Here is a 14924-nt window from a genome sequence, read left to right on the forward strand (position 1 = left end):
TATACTGTCATATCTGATAAAGTTATGGTTATTGGTATGCATTCGTACCTCCCACGCTGGAAACAGTCTAATGGAGAACAGCCGGAGTTAAGCTTTCTTGTTTCCTTTTCACTTAGCTCAAAATGGCCTTCTCTGTCTCTGCGTGATTTTTAATTTCCTAAAATTAGGGAGGCATGAGAGTCTTGTTAGAGTTTGACTAGATGATGCGTCGATCTCTGCTGCCTCCTCGTGGCCGACCTGAAAATTACACGTCTATTCTCGGCAGGCACTGTCAGACATCAGTTAGCCCATGTGTCAGCATATGTTTACCTCAGTCTCATGCTAAGCCCCTTTTCTCTCTCTCTCTCTCTCTCTCTCTCTCTCTGTCTCTGTGTTTTTCAGCTGAACTGGAGTTTGTGCAGATAATAATCATAATCGTGGTTATGACTGTGATGGTGGTGGTAATCGTCTGCTTGCTCAACCACTATAAGCTTTCCACTTGGTCCCTCATCAGGAGGCAGAGTCAGGGCAGGAGACAGGAGGACTCTCTGCAGCCGGTAAGCCCCCCCCCCCCACCCCACCCTACCCAGCTCATCTCTTCAGCCCGCCCCTCCCACACTGTCCAATAAGCATGTAGTACAATCCACGGCAGTACATCCTCAAAGCATGTGCCAAAGCCTGTGTAACACAAAGCATTAAACAGTGCTGGTCACGCAGTGGCCAAGATCACTTAGGCTCATGTCACTTTTGTCTGTTTGTTTCTTTTGTTTGTTTTGTTTTGTTCTGTTTTTGAAAGGGTAAATGTCAAATCTGGTTTAAATATGAAAGGATGTTCCATTTCTAACACTGAACCCAGAGCAGTCGCTTTAGATGGAGCACTTAATAGGACTTACGTTTGGGATGTTTTTCAGGCTTTTCTAGATGTTCTCGCTGTCTTAAAATAGAACGGTTCAAACCCAGACAAAACCCGCCCCAAGTACAAACAATTATAATCCAGTGTTTGTGTGATTCAGGAGATTCCAGCCCAGCGTCGCTCTCATCTTAATGTGTGTGTGTGCGCGTGTGTGTGTGTTTGTTCCCAGTGCTCTTTTCAGACAGGGTCTTGTTTATTAAATTCACCTGTCTAGACACCGCTCAGACACAGACGAAAGAGAGAGCACGCGGCACAGACAGACAGGAAAAAAAAAAAAAAAAAGCTAAATGTCTGAGATCTTTTCATTTTCATCCACAAGGGAGAGTCTGAGTTTGAGGAGATTATAGGTCTCCCAGGATTCATTCTGCTTCAGAATTGGGAATGCTGTGAGCTAGAATTAGTATTTAATTGAGTGGCTGATATTATTTTAATCTGGTCTGTCTTTGACTCATGTAATTTTTTTTTCTTCTTTTTTTTTTTTTTTTTTTAAATCTTTGCAGTTGCTGCAGTGAGCTGTTTTTTTGGGGGGGTTGGGGGGGGGGGCGGTTCATGCCAGCATAGCTCTCTTCATATCTCTTTGCTCTTGACTGTCTCTTTATTGCAGTCATTTTGAAAATGAAAGCTGATTTCTCCTAGCTTATGTATTAGTCAGAGAGGCACATTTTGAAAGGTTTTCACAGCATAATTGTGACTTTATTTTAGCCGAGCTAGATTAATTATTAAAAAAAAAATTAATTGTGGTACAGTTCATATTGTTTATTTGCTCAACATGTATTGTTGCTGTTTTTGGTGATGAAAATGAATAAATTTGAGAAGTTATGAACATTTGGCAGTCCAGATTTGCTCATATAATTTGCTCTCTCTCTTTCTCTCTCTCTCTCTCTCTCTCTCTCTCTCCCCCTCTCCCTCCATCCCCAGGAGGGATGTCTGTGGCCATCAGATAGCGGGTCACGACAAGGTGCCTCGGAGGTAAGAAGTCTGTCTCTCTCTCTCTCTCTCTCTCTCCCTCCCTCTCTCTCTCTCTCTCTCCCTCTCTCTCTCTCTCTCTCTCTCTCTCCCTCTCTCTCTCTCTCTCTCGCTCTCTCTCTCCATCTCTCTCTCCATCTCTCTCTCTCTCTCTCTGTATTTCTCTCTCTCTCTCTGTATTTCTCTCTCTCTCTGTCTCTCTCTCTCTCTCTCTCTCTCTCTGTCTCTCTCTCTCTCTCTCTGTCTCTGTCTCTCTCTCTCTCTCTCTCTCTCTCTCTCTCTCTGTCTCTCTCTCTCTCTCTCTCTCTGTCTCTCTGTCTCTCTCTCTCTCTCTCTCTGTATTTCTCTCTCTCTCTCTCAGTCTGCTGTATGATGTCAGGTCTGTGGTTATGTAGAGAGTGGGGGGGGGTGAAGTGGGGGAGGGGAACAGTGTCTGAGTTCTCTCTCTGCTTTTCAGCGCTTCATTAATCACTCACACTTTTCCCCTGGCAGCGTCTAGACAGCCGTCTGAGTGCTCAGACGCTTAAGCCACGCTCCAGTGTCCCTATGTGTAAATTACCACTTATTATCCCTCATTTCTGTAATTGAAATGCAGCAGGGACATAGTAACGAAGGCTTGGCCGACTGGTCGACACGGAGATTTCGCTCCGACGGAATTATAATTTCATTTGGATGAATGGACACGCTATCTCTTCAACGTGTTTGTGATTGCAGAAATATTTTAGCCGACAAAAGTGTTAAGGCTGGCATTCTGATGAGTTGTTTTTGGCACAAACAATAACCAGATTCGAAATTGTTGATCATTGAGCAAAAAAAAAAAAAAATGTTATGCTTTGCCATCAGTTTCACTTATTAGAGAAGCTGATTGTTACTCATAGAGAAAGAGCAAGAGAGAGCAGCAGTAAAGTTTTTGGTCCTGCCAAATTAATATAGAGATTGTTTTAATATTCTAGTCTCAGTGAAATAGCTACAGCTGAGAGTCATCTCTCCCCGTATGGTGTTAGAACATGCTGCTGCTATAGAACGTGTTTTAGACCAATAACAAACCACAGGCATCGGTAAACTACACTGAATTCAGGTTCTGCATGTGTGTCATTGCTGTTTTTGAGTGAAATTCCAGACTATTTCGAAAGGTGAGGAGTGAACCGTGTGTAATGTGAGGTCCAGGAACGGCTGAACTGTCTCCCTCTCCCTTCTGCAGGTGATGTACGCTCCACAGCCGAGGGACAGGTTCACCGCCCCCTCCTTTATGCAGAGGGAGCGCTTCAGCCGCTTCCAGCCCACCTTCCCGTACATGCAGCACGAGATCGACCTGCCCCCCACCATCTCGCTCTCGGACGGAGAGGAGCCGCCGCCTTACCAGGGTCCCTGCACGCTGCAGTTACGCGACCCCGAGCAGCAGATGGAGCTGAACCGCGAGTCGGTCCGAGCTCCGCCCAACCGCACCATCTTTGACAGTGATCTCATTGACATGCACAGCGGGGGCGGCGGCGGCGGCGGGGGCAGCGGCGGAGGGCCGCGCCCCCCCAGCAGTAACTCGGGCATCAGCGCCGCCAACTCCAGCGCCCACGGGCGGATGGAGGGCCCGCCACCGGCCTACAGTGAGGTCATGGGCCACTATCCAGGCTCCTCGTTCTTTCTTCACCAGCACAGCAATAACCAGCCCCTATCGGTAGCCCCTCAGCCTCCCAGGGCTAGGACAGGCCAGCAGAACAGTCCGGAAAGCACAGTTGTCCTCAGCAAGGCCAAGGAACGACAGAGGGAGGAGCTAGTGTGAACTGAGGGGGCTCAGTTAATATATTCAGAGGTCACTTGCCCCGCCCCTCCTCTCACATCAAAGGGGGTGTGGTCTCACACTCAACACTCCCATGCACAACAGAATATATCGACCTTAGCAACAATGACAAAGTCACATTGGAGGGGAAAAAAAAAAAAAAAAGAAAAGAAAATCGAGTGGTACCAGGCTTACGAAATAGTCTCTCTTTTTTTTTTTCTTCCTTTTCGTTTTTTTTTTTTTTTTTTTTTAATCCTTAAATCAGACTTGCTAGCACTGGGGTATATGCACTGTGTGGAGGTTTTCAGCTTTCTAGCTCTTTTCTTTTTTTTTTTTTACCCTTATATCTCCTACAAGTAAGAGAAATATTATACTAGCATAAAGTTACAAGCATTTTTATGTTGTTGTTGTTATTGTTTTGTTCTTCAACCACCCCCCCCCCCCCGCCCCCTTCCCGACCACCCACAAGGACTACACAGACCGTGGAACTGAGGAATTGTTTTTGTTTTGTTTTGTTTTTTTCTAAGACCGGGATCTGTGCACAAACAAGATTGAGAACTAATCATAAAATCCAAATCTTAGTGCCAAGGTTTAACGTTGAAACTGACGGAGGGATTTTTGACTCGTTAGACATTCAGTTTGAAAAAACAAAAAACAACGTTCTCTGAAGTTGCACTATCTTATTGTTGAGAAGCTAAGAGGGAAAGACAAAAAAAAATGTTCAGCATGTTTTTTTTGTTTTGTTTTGTTTTGTTTTTTTTAAGTATGTGTGCGTGCGTGCGTGCATGTGTGTGCGCATGCGTGTGTGGGTCAGTGTGTGTGTGTGTGTGTGTGTGTCGTGTCCTTGCATTCGTAGATTTGAAAATAAGCTCCAAAGCTGTGTTCTCTGTGGGAGCAATAGGGTCTTGTCCTGTCCACAGCACAAGAGATACTCGGATCCAGCCTAAAGCCCTCGCTATCCAAACTCTATGTACAGAGGCACAGAGAGAGAGAGAGAGAGTATTTTAATAGTTCTCTTTCCTAAGACTCTTTCAGACATCTTCAGATGTTCTGTGGTCAGCCTGTGGTGTGAAGGCACAGAAGATAATTTTGTTTTTTCTTCATATTAACGTCACTTTACTAATAGATCTGGTCATATAGTGGTAGTGAGCGGAGACTTAGCTTTAGTTCATAACTGGTTTCAGAGCAGGTCTGGAAGACTGAAGTGGTACAGTCTGACTCCTTGTAACAGTGGGCCTCAGACTGCGTCCGGTTCTTTTGGTACATCCCACAGCAGTAAAATTAAGGTAACAACATGAAAGGACCCAGTCGGTGAAACTTTGGGGGGGCTGTGGAGTTGCAGGTGAAATTTAAAAAAAAAAAAAGTGCTGAAGTAGTCAGGAGATGATGGAGCCAATGCCTCAAGTGTCTCAACACTGCTCCATTATATGTAAATAAAACAAACAAAAAAACACCCCATCAAAATTCACATTCTGATTTTTTTGTTTCTCCTCTTGGCATCCTCCAGCTGTGTTTGGCTTTTCCCAGTAATGTTATGCCATACTGTCGCTCCTCCTTTTTCTTCTCCCTGGCACCCTCCTCCTAAATGCAACGCCCCCCCCCCCTGCACGGCCACACACACACACTCACACTCACACATTTACAAACAGCCTACAAACTGCACACATTAAACTTTCTGTTTAATATGGAAGAGATCTGGTGAAAAATTAGTGACTAAGTCATTCAAAATCCTTCTTAAAACACATTTGTGTATTTATATATCTATATCTATATATATATATGTATACATACGTGTGTGCATGTGTGTGTGCGCGCGCACGAGTTAGGATCGTAGTTAGTGGTATCAGGTTACAGATATGGTGAAGTCAAGGGCTATGTAAGGATTTTTTGTTTCGGTGTCTCGGTATGTTTTGTTTGAACTAGCCTTCTGCTCATCGTTGCCTTCTCCTCTGCTCTTGCCCGATCACCAGCTTCCCTGCTCCTTCCCAATGTTTACTAATGCCTGTGTGTCTCTGTACCTAGCCCTTTTACACCTCAGAGTCTCTTTTTTTTACTGACCCTGAATCAGCTTTTTCCTCCATACGAGTCTGATAACAAACGCCGTCTTCACGATGAGGACACTTCTCACCATTAGCATGCATGTCGTACATTTTCAGATGAAACATAAGGGGTTTGTTTTTGTTTGTTTGTTAGGTTTTTTTGTGGAATGAATCAAACAGTCTAATGAGGACAACAGAGGGCTGTACTACAAAGCGAGGTAACTGGCTTATCCAGGTAACCTCTGGTTAAGCTAACAGAAGAGCCCCATGCTTTTGTTTTTGCTAAGAGAATGAAGCCATAGGGCTCTTCTACTAGGAGGTTTACTACTTACTTATTATCTTAACCAGAAGTTGACTGGATAAGCCAATTACCTCGATTCATAGTACAGGCCCCAGGTGGACTCAACATTGAGAAATGTTTGAATTACCCAAAACATTACCGAACCTCTCTGTCGGAGTGCACCTGTTAAGTAACGTGAGGCATATTGCGAAGGATGTCTCTGTGACTTGTCAAACAGCTGAAAACAGACAGCCGAAGTTCAGAAGTCATTTATCTCGCAAAACAAGTCTCGGGCTGACTGACCCAAGAGCAGCAGTTCTGGGTACTTGAGTTTAGAGGACACAAACACCTCTGTAAAGAGGGACATTAAAAACTGCGTGTAGCCCTCCGCGGCTAATCTGCTTGTCTTTTTTTTTTTCTCCACTAGAAATGTATTCAAACGGTAGGCCAAGGTACATCTGACATCCAGAGCAATTTGGCTTGCACTTAAGTAAAAGTTCATGATGGTGTTTGAGCTCTGATGTAGCCAGACCCATGTTCACAGAATAAGTCTACTGTTAAGACTTTTGTCTGTACCCAATACTGTCAGTTTTGACTTTTGCACACATAAAGAGGTCTCTCCAATCAAACTTTAAATCTAAAGGGCAAAGATACCAGTTTCTACAGTGACACTTAAGTTCAGGGAGAGTACTCGCCACTTTTCTAACACCACTTAAAGACTGAAAAACTAAAAGAAAAAAAACCTAACTGATAAAAGAGGCTTGTTTCATCGCGGACAGTTTAGACAGTTCATAAATACACGTGAATGTTGGTTGTGCTGTGAAATGAAACGCCAGAATTTTTACAAGGGCTTTTGCCTAGACGTCCATACTTAAGTGTGATTGCGTATTCTCTCAAACAGATTGAGTCTTGAAGGCAAGTGACCCTGCAATGCAGTGCGATCAAGAGTGTAGTGTCTTTTTCCCCAAAACGACTGGGATGCTACAGGCTGAGACGAAAGCCTTCCATTGTTCTTCGTCAGATGTACTTCCTTCTCCATACGCTCTGATTAGCTCTTCCAAAGAGCAACTTGTTTTAGTTTGTTTCTATATTGCTGCTGCTATGGCCGCTGCTGCTACCGCTGTTGCTGCTGCTCTCGTCAATCGATTGCTTTGTATGCCTCCCTGTTCAACCTCTAACCGTAACTGACAGCTATTTCACCTGCTAACGGCGGCCGTCGTCGTATTTAGGGCTGTCGCTGCTTCCATCGCCTAGTTTGACCGCCGTCATAGTTAACAAATGGAGGGAAACGCGTCTGTTTTACGTTTTCTAAGAGGAGTTTGCATGTTACTATTATATGTGAGCGAATTCGGTGCCTAATGTTCATGTCTGAGCAGACCTAGGAACCCACTTGCACTCTAAAAAAAGCTCCCAACTTCGTTGTGCCTCACTTCCAACGGTGCTTTTTTCAGTAGTTTGTCTTTCTTTGTTTATTTGTAAGGTGCTGTAAATAACTTGAATATGTTATGCACATATCCTACCCAATGGGTAGAAACCACACACACAAAAAAAAAAAACATTGTGAATAATGTAATATAATGTATAGATGATATTACAAAAAGAAGAAGAAGAAGAAAAAAAAGTTTTAACACAGCAGCGTCAGATTTGTAAATGCCTACAGTTCAAATGTGCTTTTGTCTTTTGTAAACAAACAAAAAAAATGGTTTGCAAAATAATGCTTAAATATGAATACTACAGAATAACTACAAATTATTACCTATATTATTTTCCTATAATTAATAACCTGTAATAGTGAGAAAGAAACGGTTATAGCCCTCCTGGAAAGAGAAAGTTCTTCAATAAATATAGCGTTTCTTTCTCCCAGAAATGAACTTGCCTCATAGAGCTTGCCATCTAGTTTGGTAATGGTTTAGTAACTGGACCAGTATTTAACATATCTAGTGGGTACTGATTAGTTATTCTATAATGCCCATCCCTCACAATAGAACACACAGTGGATCATATGAGGTGATCGATCTCTAATCTCAGCTTTCCTACTTCAGTTAGTGACACCCCACCCCCCACCCCCCTCACCCATCAGATGGCATCCTCTCACACTGGCTCCCCGGTGTGATGGTTCAGCACACCCACCATAAGAAACACTTACAAATGAAAAATGGAGCTGTTTACTTTTGACCTCTTCAAAAAAAAATTGTTTTTTTTTGTTTTGTTTTGTTTTGTTTTTTGGAAGAGGGTGTGGTTTGTCAGCTCATATCCAGACATCTTCCATACAGGTCCACTCAGATGCGGAACGCTTATGTCAGTGCTAATAGCGTAGAGCTCCAACAACGTCAAGGTCTGTGTAAACCATCAACGACGGGTTTATTTCGGGTGTAAAGCTGTGCTTTGCTATGCTGCGCTTCCCATCTGTTAAAAAAAAAAAAAGGGTTATTAACTAACCAATCAAAATGAGGAGTAAAAGGATGAATTTCTGCCAGTCATGTGTGGGGTTTTTTTTTTTTTTTTTTGTTCTTTCCTTTTTTATTTTTGTTGTAATCTCTGTATTTCAGACATTCGGTGTAAGTGGTACATAGGAACAAAGAAGCATTTGAATTATCATTTCTGTACTAATACGTCACTGTACAAATAACCACTAAGCATGTCCATACTTATTGTATGTAAAGGTAATGTACATAGAAATGCCATTTGTTTTTCTTCCTCGAAGCACCTGGTTAATGGCAGTTGTGTAGTTTTTCAGAGAGAAAGAGAGAGAGAGAGATATATATATTGTAACTCATGACCTTGCCACAGACGATATACTTATTTTGTTTCCTGCACTAGCGTGAAGAACTAACCTGAGACTGATTTTCCTCACCGCTTTCCTCTCTGATTATCGGAAGTCTACAACGCAACCGCTCGCCGTGGCCGTTCAGCAAATTTCACAGGGACTGCTTCCAAAACGGACTCTCTGCCCTTTCTTTCTTTCATTTACAAACAAAAACAATGTATCCCAATTGATTTTCCTCCCTCTGTGTATGTGCATATGCGTGTACATGTGTTTTAAATACATACACATATATATGTATACATGCACAGAATTAAAACTGTTTGTGTGTTCTGCCTCTTCTTTTTTTTTTTTTTTTTTTTTTTATTTAAGCAATTGTGATGTAATAGGTTTTAGGCCTAAGGTCTGTTATTGCAATACTTTTTTCAGAAAAAAAAGAAGAAAAAAAAAATCAAAAAACGTTGCTCTAAAGTGCTGTTGTAGTCAAAGACTTTATGCTTGTACTTATGCTGTGGTCAAACTGCAGCGTAACTATTAAAGTTAAAAATACTCATGCGTGTGCTTTTATTTTATTTTATTTGTTTGTTTGGGGGTTTTTTAGGGGGGGGGGGTGCTTATTTGTTTATAAATATCTTTGCAAATATCTTTACCAACACAGATGAGGTAGATAACTTAAACATATATGTAATACCATGAGTACATAGATGGGTGGAATGTTCAGAGACATGCATTGACCCAAATCCATATACACGCATCTCAAACATAATGTCACATTCTAAATGGTCAATGATATTCTGGATAACCGTTACCCTGACTTCACTGGCACTTCCACAGATAAGTCTGTCTCGTCTATGGGATAAAAGAGTATGTTAGCTCTGGGAAGAATTGATAACAGCGTTTTGAAAGGGTGAGATACAGATTTGCTGATTGAAAAGAACCAAACTGTGACCATTCTTTTCGGACTTACTCACCGTAAGTTTTGTGAAGGTGTTGCCTGTGTGGTTTTGATAAGGCCTGGTTCCCATGACCTTTGACCCTGATACAGACAGTCCGTGGATGTTGTGGAATATTTTCAAGCATTACGCTGCACCCATGACCTTTACATGTGTTATTAGTTTTGACACCTGTTATGACAAGATCACAGTTACTGGGACCAATAGAGGGTTTCATGTGATGCATCGTCACAATGTCCATATTTATCTGTTGCTATGACAGCAGGAATCTGGGAAAATAAACATGTTACGGAGATATGACATCTCTGTGACAAAGGGAAGAAATCGGTAATAAAAATATTGTGATTTATTTGGACCAACAATTTCAACAATCACAACCATTGAAAGAGTGCAAACAGGATGAATATCTGACAGAAGGTGATGGAGATGAAATTTTAATGTCTACAAAGCGAAACAGATTTTTGGATCTGTCATCTGGACTATGCTCACGGCACTGAAATCAAAACCGATAGTGGTAGTTTGGGTAAACCTTAATTTAGACCTCCACATACATCAAAGACATGCTAAAATATACCTTTAATTCAATATATTAACTTCTGCTCTCATGTAAAAATAAACATCATTCTTAATTTAAACTGAATGTCCCAAAAAAAAAAAAAGAAACATACACACAGTTGTAATTTTGATCATTTCTGACAAAACTATTTCAAGTTTGTTATAAAAACAGAGCTGCATGTTCTAGGGAAAAAAATACAATCACACTTTAGATTACACAAGTACAATTGTGTATACCTCCCACTGATTTCTGACAATGTTTCCATTTTTTTTACTTTTTTATATGATGTAATTTAACCAACAGAGCTTGAATTTATGATACATGTAAACCTTCAATCGTACGTGTAGGCCTTTGCTCAACGTGCACAAAGACCCAAATCAGTCACTCGATACCAACGGCAAACATGCCACATTTGAGTTAATCGGATTTCTTACGAAAAGCCACTTTTTCCTTTGTGTCATGCAGTTTCTCTGAGAACTTGTCCCTGGTCTCCTCCATCTTCTCAGCCAACCGTTCTTTCGTTCCTTCCAACAGTCCTTTGGTTTCTTCCATTTTTTCTGAAAATCTTTCTTTGGTCTCCTCCATTTTTTCTGAGAATCTCTCTTTCGTCTCCTCCATTTTTTCCGACAGCCGTTCCCTGGTTTCCTCCATCTTGTCATGGAGGTATTCTGTGACGGGCGGAGGGGTGGAAAAGTATCCGTGTTTGCGGAGATACTGCACCGAGACAGACGTCCCGCCCAAAGTCGCAGTGTACCTGAGAGGTGTGGCAATCTACACCCCGAAAAAAAAATAACTTTGAGTAAAACCAAAGAACTGTAAGTAAAACAAAAAGATGTTAAAACGGCTCGGGGAGGATTGGAGTACACTTTTAAACCAATACTCTGAGCTAAAAATTGAACAAGTTATAAACAATGAAAATATGAAAAGTGGGGAAATACTCCAACAAGCAGAAAAGTAAAACTGAATTCGCAAGCTATAAATCATATTCAGCGTAGCAATGTAAAGCGTAAGAAGACAGAATGACAGAAAATTAAACTAAGGCTACAACAGAAATATAAAACTGAGTAAACAGCCATGTTGTAAATATTCTGTCCAGACTGACGGAAAAGTAGCGGTGTGGTAGTCATGTTGTACTGATGGCTACGTTTTAACTGCGTGGTTCCCAGACGTACCTTGTACATAGCGTATGCTGTGAGTGCATAAGCACTTTGTGAGTCCCGCAGACCACTCACGAATCTTTCAGGTAAACCGACGTACTCCAGAAAGGGGACGACATTTACACCTCTGCAGATAACAGTCATATACGATAACAGCGCGTTATTTCACCACCAGTCAATCGTCTTATATACAGTCATACCATATGAAACTTTTCCTCAATTTCTCTTCCAATTAGCAGTCTGTCATGCTATACCTTATCATGTAACAAGAGAACATTTAAGTTACATACAAAACAAAAGGCATGTTCTGTGAAGCAATTTAAATGAGTTGTTCATTTAAGGCGCTGTAAACTACGTTTAAGATGAGGTAAAGTCTATGTGCCTGATAATAAACCCAGACAGACTTTACACTGTAAAATTCAAGCACTCAGCCAACTCAGCCTTAGAGAGACACGTGGGCAAAGATCATGAATTGTCCTGGTAACTGGCTACAGGGTCAACACTGGAGGCCTTAAAGGTAAACACAAAGGCACCCGTTGTTATTGCAGAGACCTTGATCTAAACTATTCTGCCTCACTCCACTTCGACTTGCTGAATAGTCAGTCCACCATGAACGCAAAGTGCTTGACAGCGCAAATACTCCGTTGTACTGTGATGCATACTTCATGGCTCTTATAAACATTCTGTGCTTGATGCGTATGCTATCCTGTGTGCATTTACTATTATGATGTAGATTTCCAACCCTCTAGGACAGGTAATACGTAGCTCTTATGTTTTGAGATACTTTATGTCTGAAGGTACACTATTGCTTTAGATTATGGAGCTATGGGCCCACTTTGTTGCCATGGCTGAAGTATTTCCGTGGTGTTGATCATTGTTCATAGCATCCCAGCTACTAGCATTACCTCTCTTGGACTTCTGTAGCCCCGGTCCGTTAGCACCATTTCTACCTATATCTGCCTGTACTTCACTCTCTTACTTCCTACAACTTTTCTTGCACTTGTATCTAGTCTAATACTGAACTTAACAGTGGCACTTGTACCACAGACAGGTCCTTGAAGGCTATGCGTTTGGTTTGCATACTGCCTCACTTGGAAGTCGCTTCAGATAAAAAAAAAAAGAGTCTGCTAAATGCATAAATGCAAATGTTATGTCTGAGAAATATGACATACTACTTTTAATAGAGGAAGGCATGACTTACTTCATAGCAGCGTAATAAAACGTTCCAAACCACACTGTAGACGTCACGAGGTGAACCGGTATCATGACTTTCCCGTACTGCTTAAACGTTTTCTTGAATCTCTGGTAGAGACCAATGGATTTGTCCTGCAGGGGGTCAACCTCAGCAGAGGCCTGTGTTGCGGCCCCCTCCTCAGTTTTGTGCTTCGAGTCAGTGCCAACCTGACCATCTGGTACCTTGTCCTGAGTTTCTGGCTTTGGGGACAAGTTGTGGGACGTCTCGGTTGCCCGGGCGGCGTAGGACGTGCTGAACGGGCGAGGCGTGAAAGGGTGAGCATGTGAAAGCGGAGCACATACGGACGCTTTACAGAGCTTCAGGCCCAGAGGTCCGGAGCGAGTGAGGGCCAGCTGCCGTGTGGCTGTCTGGAGCAACACATAATGCATCTCCCCTCCTCACGCCGTCAGTTAAAAACAGAACCTACAGAGGCTTAAGAAATTCACCCGCCAATGAACCACCCGTCACTCTGGCGTATTCCTGTGGATACGGAGAAGGTTGACATTTTTTAACATTACTGTTGTGAACTGCAGTCTTACAAGGTTAAGAAGAAGAACAACAACAAAACTATATGAATAAACCCAGTTGTGAAATGGGTCACTTCCGACAGTACTGACTAATAGAACTCAAGTTTCAACATGATGACTTGGTCTTGCATGTTTGAAAGCCTCTCTAATCTCAGAATTCAGTTCACAATGGCGATTAAAGTTTATTTGTCTTCTGTTGAATAGAGCTGCCTCATTTCTGAATAGTTGGCCTTTTCATTTATTATTTCGCAATTCTCGTAAAATGTGGTGCAACTTCTGCATGTTGGTCAAAGGCATTCATTCTCAGTTTCGAAACCTGGGCGAGATGTTTCTCTATCGGGTTCTACTCAAGTTGTAGAGAATGTAGCATATACGAAAAAAAAAAATACACGTGGTGTTTATTCCGAAATCTATCATTAAAAGCCCAGATTCGTTTGCAGAAAATCGTCGATAATTAAAAAAAAGGGGGGGGGGACGCTGTCCAGGGTGATATATTTTTTGCGATGACTAAAATGTGCGAATTGTTGTCAGTGCACTGCCACATACAGCCAGTGCTGCAGCTAAAACCATGAGGGCAGACTAGAGCCAATAAACAACAGCAATGTGTGACTGACGAGGTGTTGACAACTAAGACATTGATACCACATGTTCGCCATGCAGTTTACAGTCTTTAATGAGACCATACGACTGACTCCTGATCTTACTCCCCATAAAACAAGGACAATTTATTAGTCCAATTGTCATCGATCACGTATATATTATTTCCATCCATTTAACTAAAAACTGAAGAACAATAAACGCGAACTGCTACGAAGTTTATATAACGTTACTGAACGGTACGCACCTGGGTTAAACGTCCCCTTTTCCTTGTGACATTGAGCAGGGCTGTTGACAACACAAACGCGCTGTGTACTTTAAGGTACCTTCTAGAACAACGTCGAGAACAATCTTACCGCACCTTTTTAAGGACTGTTAAGGCCAGATATTGAACTGCTGCCAATTTAAGACAGCTACGCTCGTCAGGTAGCAACTCGGCTAAATTTGGTTCACTGGTTTAAGTCACTGTCTAAGCATCTTATTATACACTGCAAGTTGCTCATCAATGGACAGTTTTTAAAAATAAAGTTCCCGAGAACAACCAAGCAAGAAGGAAACTTTACACTATTTGTGTACGTTCCACATATATGGTCTAGAATAGATTGCTAATGGAGTCCTACGTCCTCGAATAGCACCATGCTTAACCCTATTCCCTGTCTTAACTTTCTGCGGCGCTACACATGGACTTTGACTGTGCAGTGCTTCACGGGAAATGTAGTTTTTCATTACAGTACTTTTTGTAGTTTGTATTGCTATTGCACGTTTCACGTTTTCTGTCACACTCATTAAAATGAAGTTATGCAAGATAAATGCAAAACGTCCCAAATGTCGTTCAGTGTTGGATATAAAATCAATACTAGCATGCATTAGAGAAAGAACACCAGATTAGTGATTGGATTTTCCGAAAAGAGTCTATGTTCCGAGATGAGATGGTGATATATTATAATTTGTAGTGGTAGTAGTGGTAGTGTTTTATTTATTTATTTATTTATTTATAGCTTTCTATTTAAAAACTGATCTTCCTTTCTTTTCTCTCTCTCTCTCTCTCTCTCTCTCTCTCTCTCTCTCTTCATTTCGTTTTGTCGATGTTAAATTGTCTATATATTTGATTTGTAGTCTAAGAGGTCTGAGTGTTTACCATGCTTCATAGTGTACCAGTGCAATTTATAACTCATACAGCAGATG

The 14924-nt window shown here is 41.7% G+C and overlaps 2 protein-coding genes across 2 annotated transcripts; one reads left to right on the forward strand and one right to left on the reverse strand.

Moving 5' to 3' along the window:
• The first annotated feature begins 401 nt into the window (after positions 1–401).
• On the forward strand, positions 402–3755 carry ldlrad4b (low density lipoprotein receptor class A domain containing 4b). The gene is made up of 3 exons (XM_030782588.1): positions 402–536; positions 1811–1861; positions 3060–3755. Exons 1-3 carry the CDS (start codon positions 423–425, stop codon positions 3633–3635), a joined length of 741 nt encoding a protein of 246 aa, XP_030638448.1. The 5' UTR covers positions 402–422; the 3' UTR covers positions 3636–3755.
• A 6258-nt stretch (positions 3756–10013) lies between these two features.
• Positions 10014–14376, reverse strand: fam210ab (family with sequence similarity 210 member Ab). Its single transcript, XM_030782606.1, has 4 exons — positions 13987–14376; positions 12583–13095; positions 11397–11508; positions 10014–10995 (listed from the first exon to the last, which is right to left on the reverse strand). Exons 2-4 carry the CDS (start codon positions 13002–13004, stop codon positions 10642–10644), a joined length of 888 nt encoding a protein of 295 aa, XP_030638466.1. The 5' UTR covers positions 13005–13095; positions 13987–14376; the 3' UTR covers positions 10014–10641.
• Positions 14377–14924: the final 548 nt, after the last annotated feature.

The sequence above is a fragment of the Chanos chanos genome, chromosome 8, assembly GCF_902362185.1.
Source record: "Chanos chanos chromosome 8, fChaCha1.1, whole genome shotgun sequence".
Classification (NCBI taxonomy): domain Eukaryota; kingdom Metazoa; phylum Chordata; class Actinopteri; order Gonorynchiformes; family Chanidae; genus Chanos; species Chanos chanos.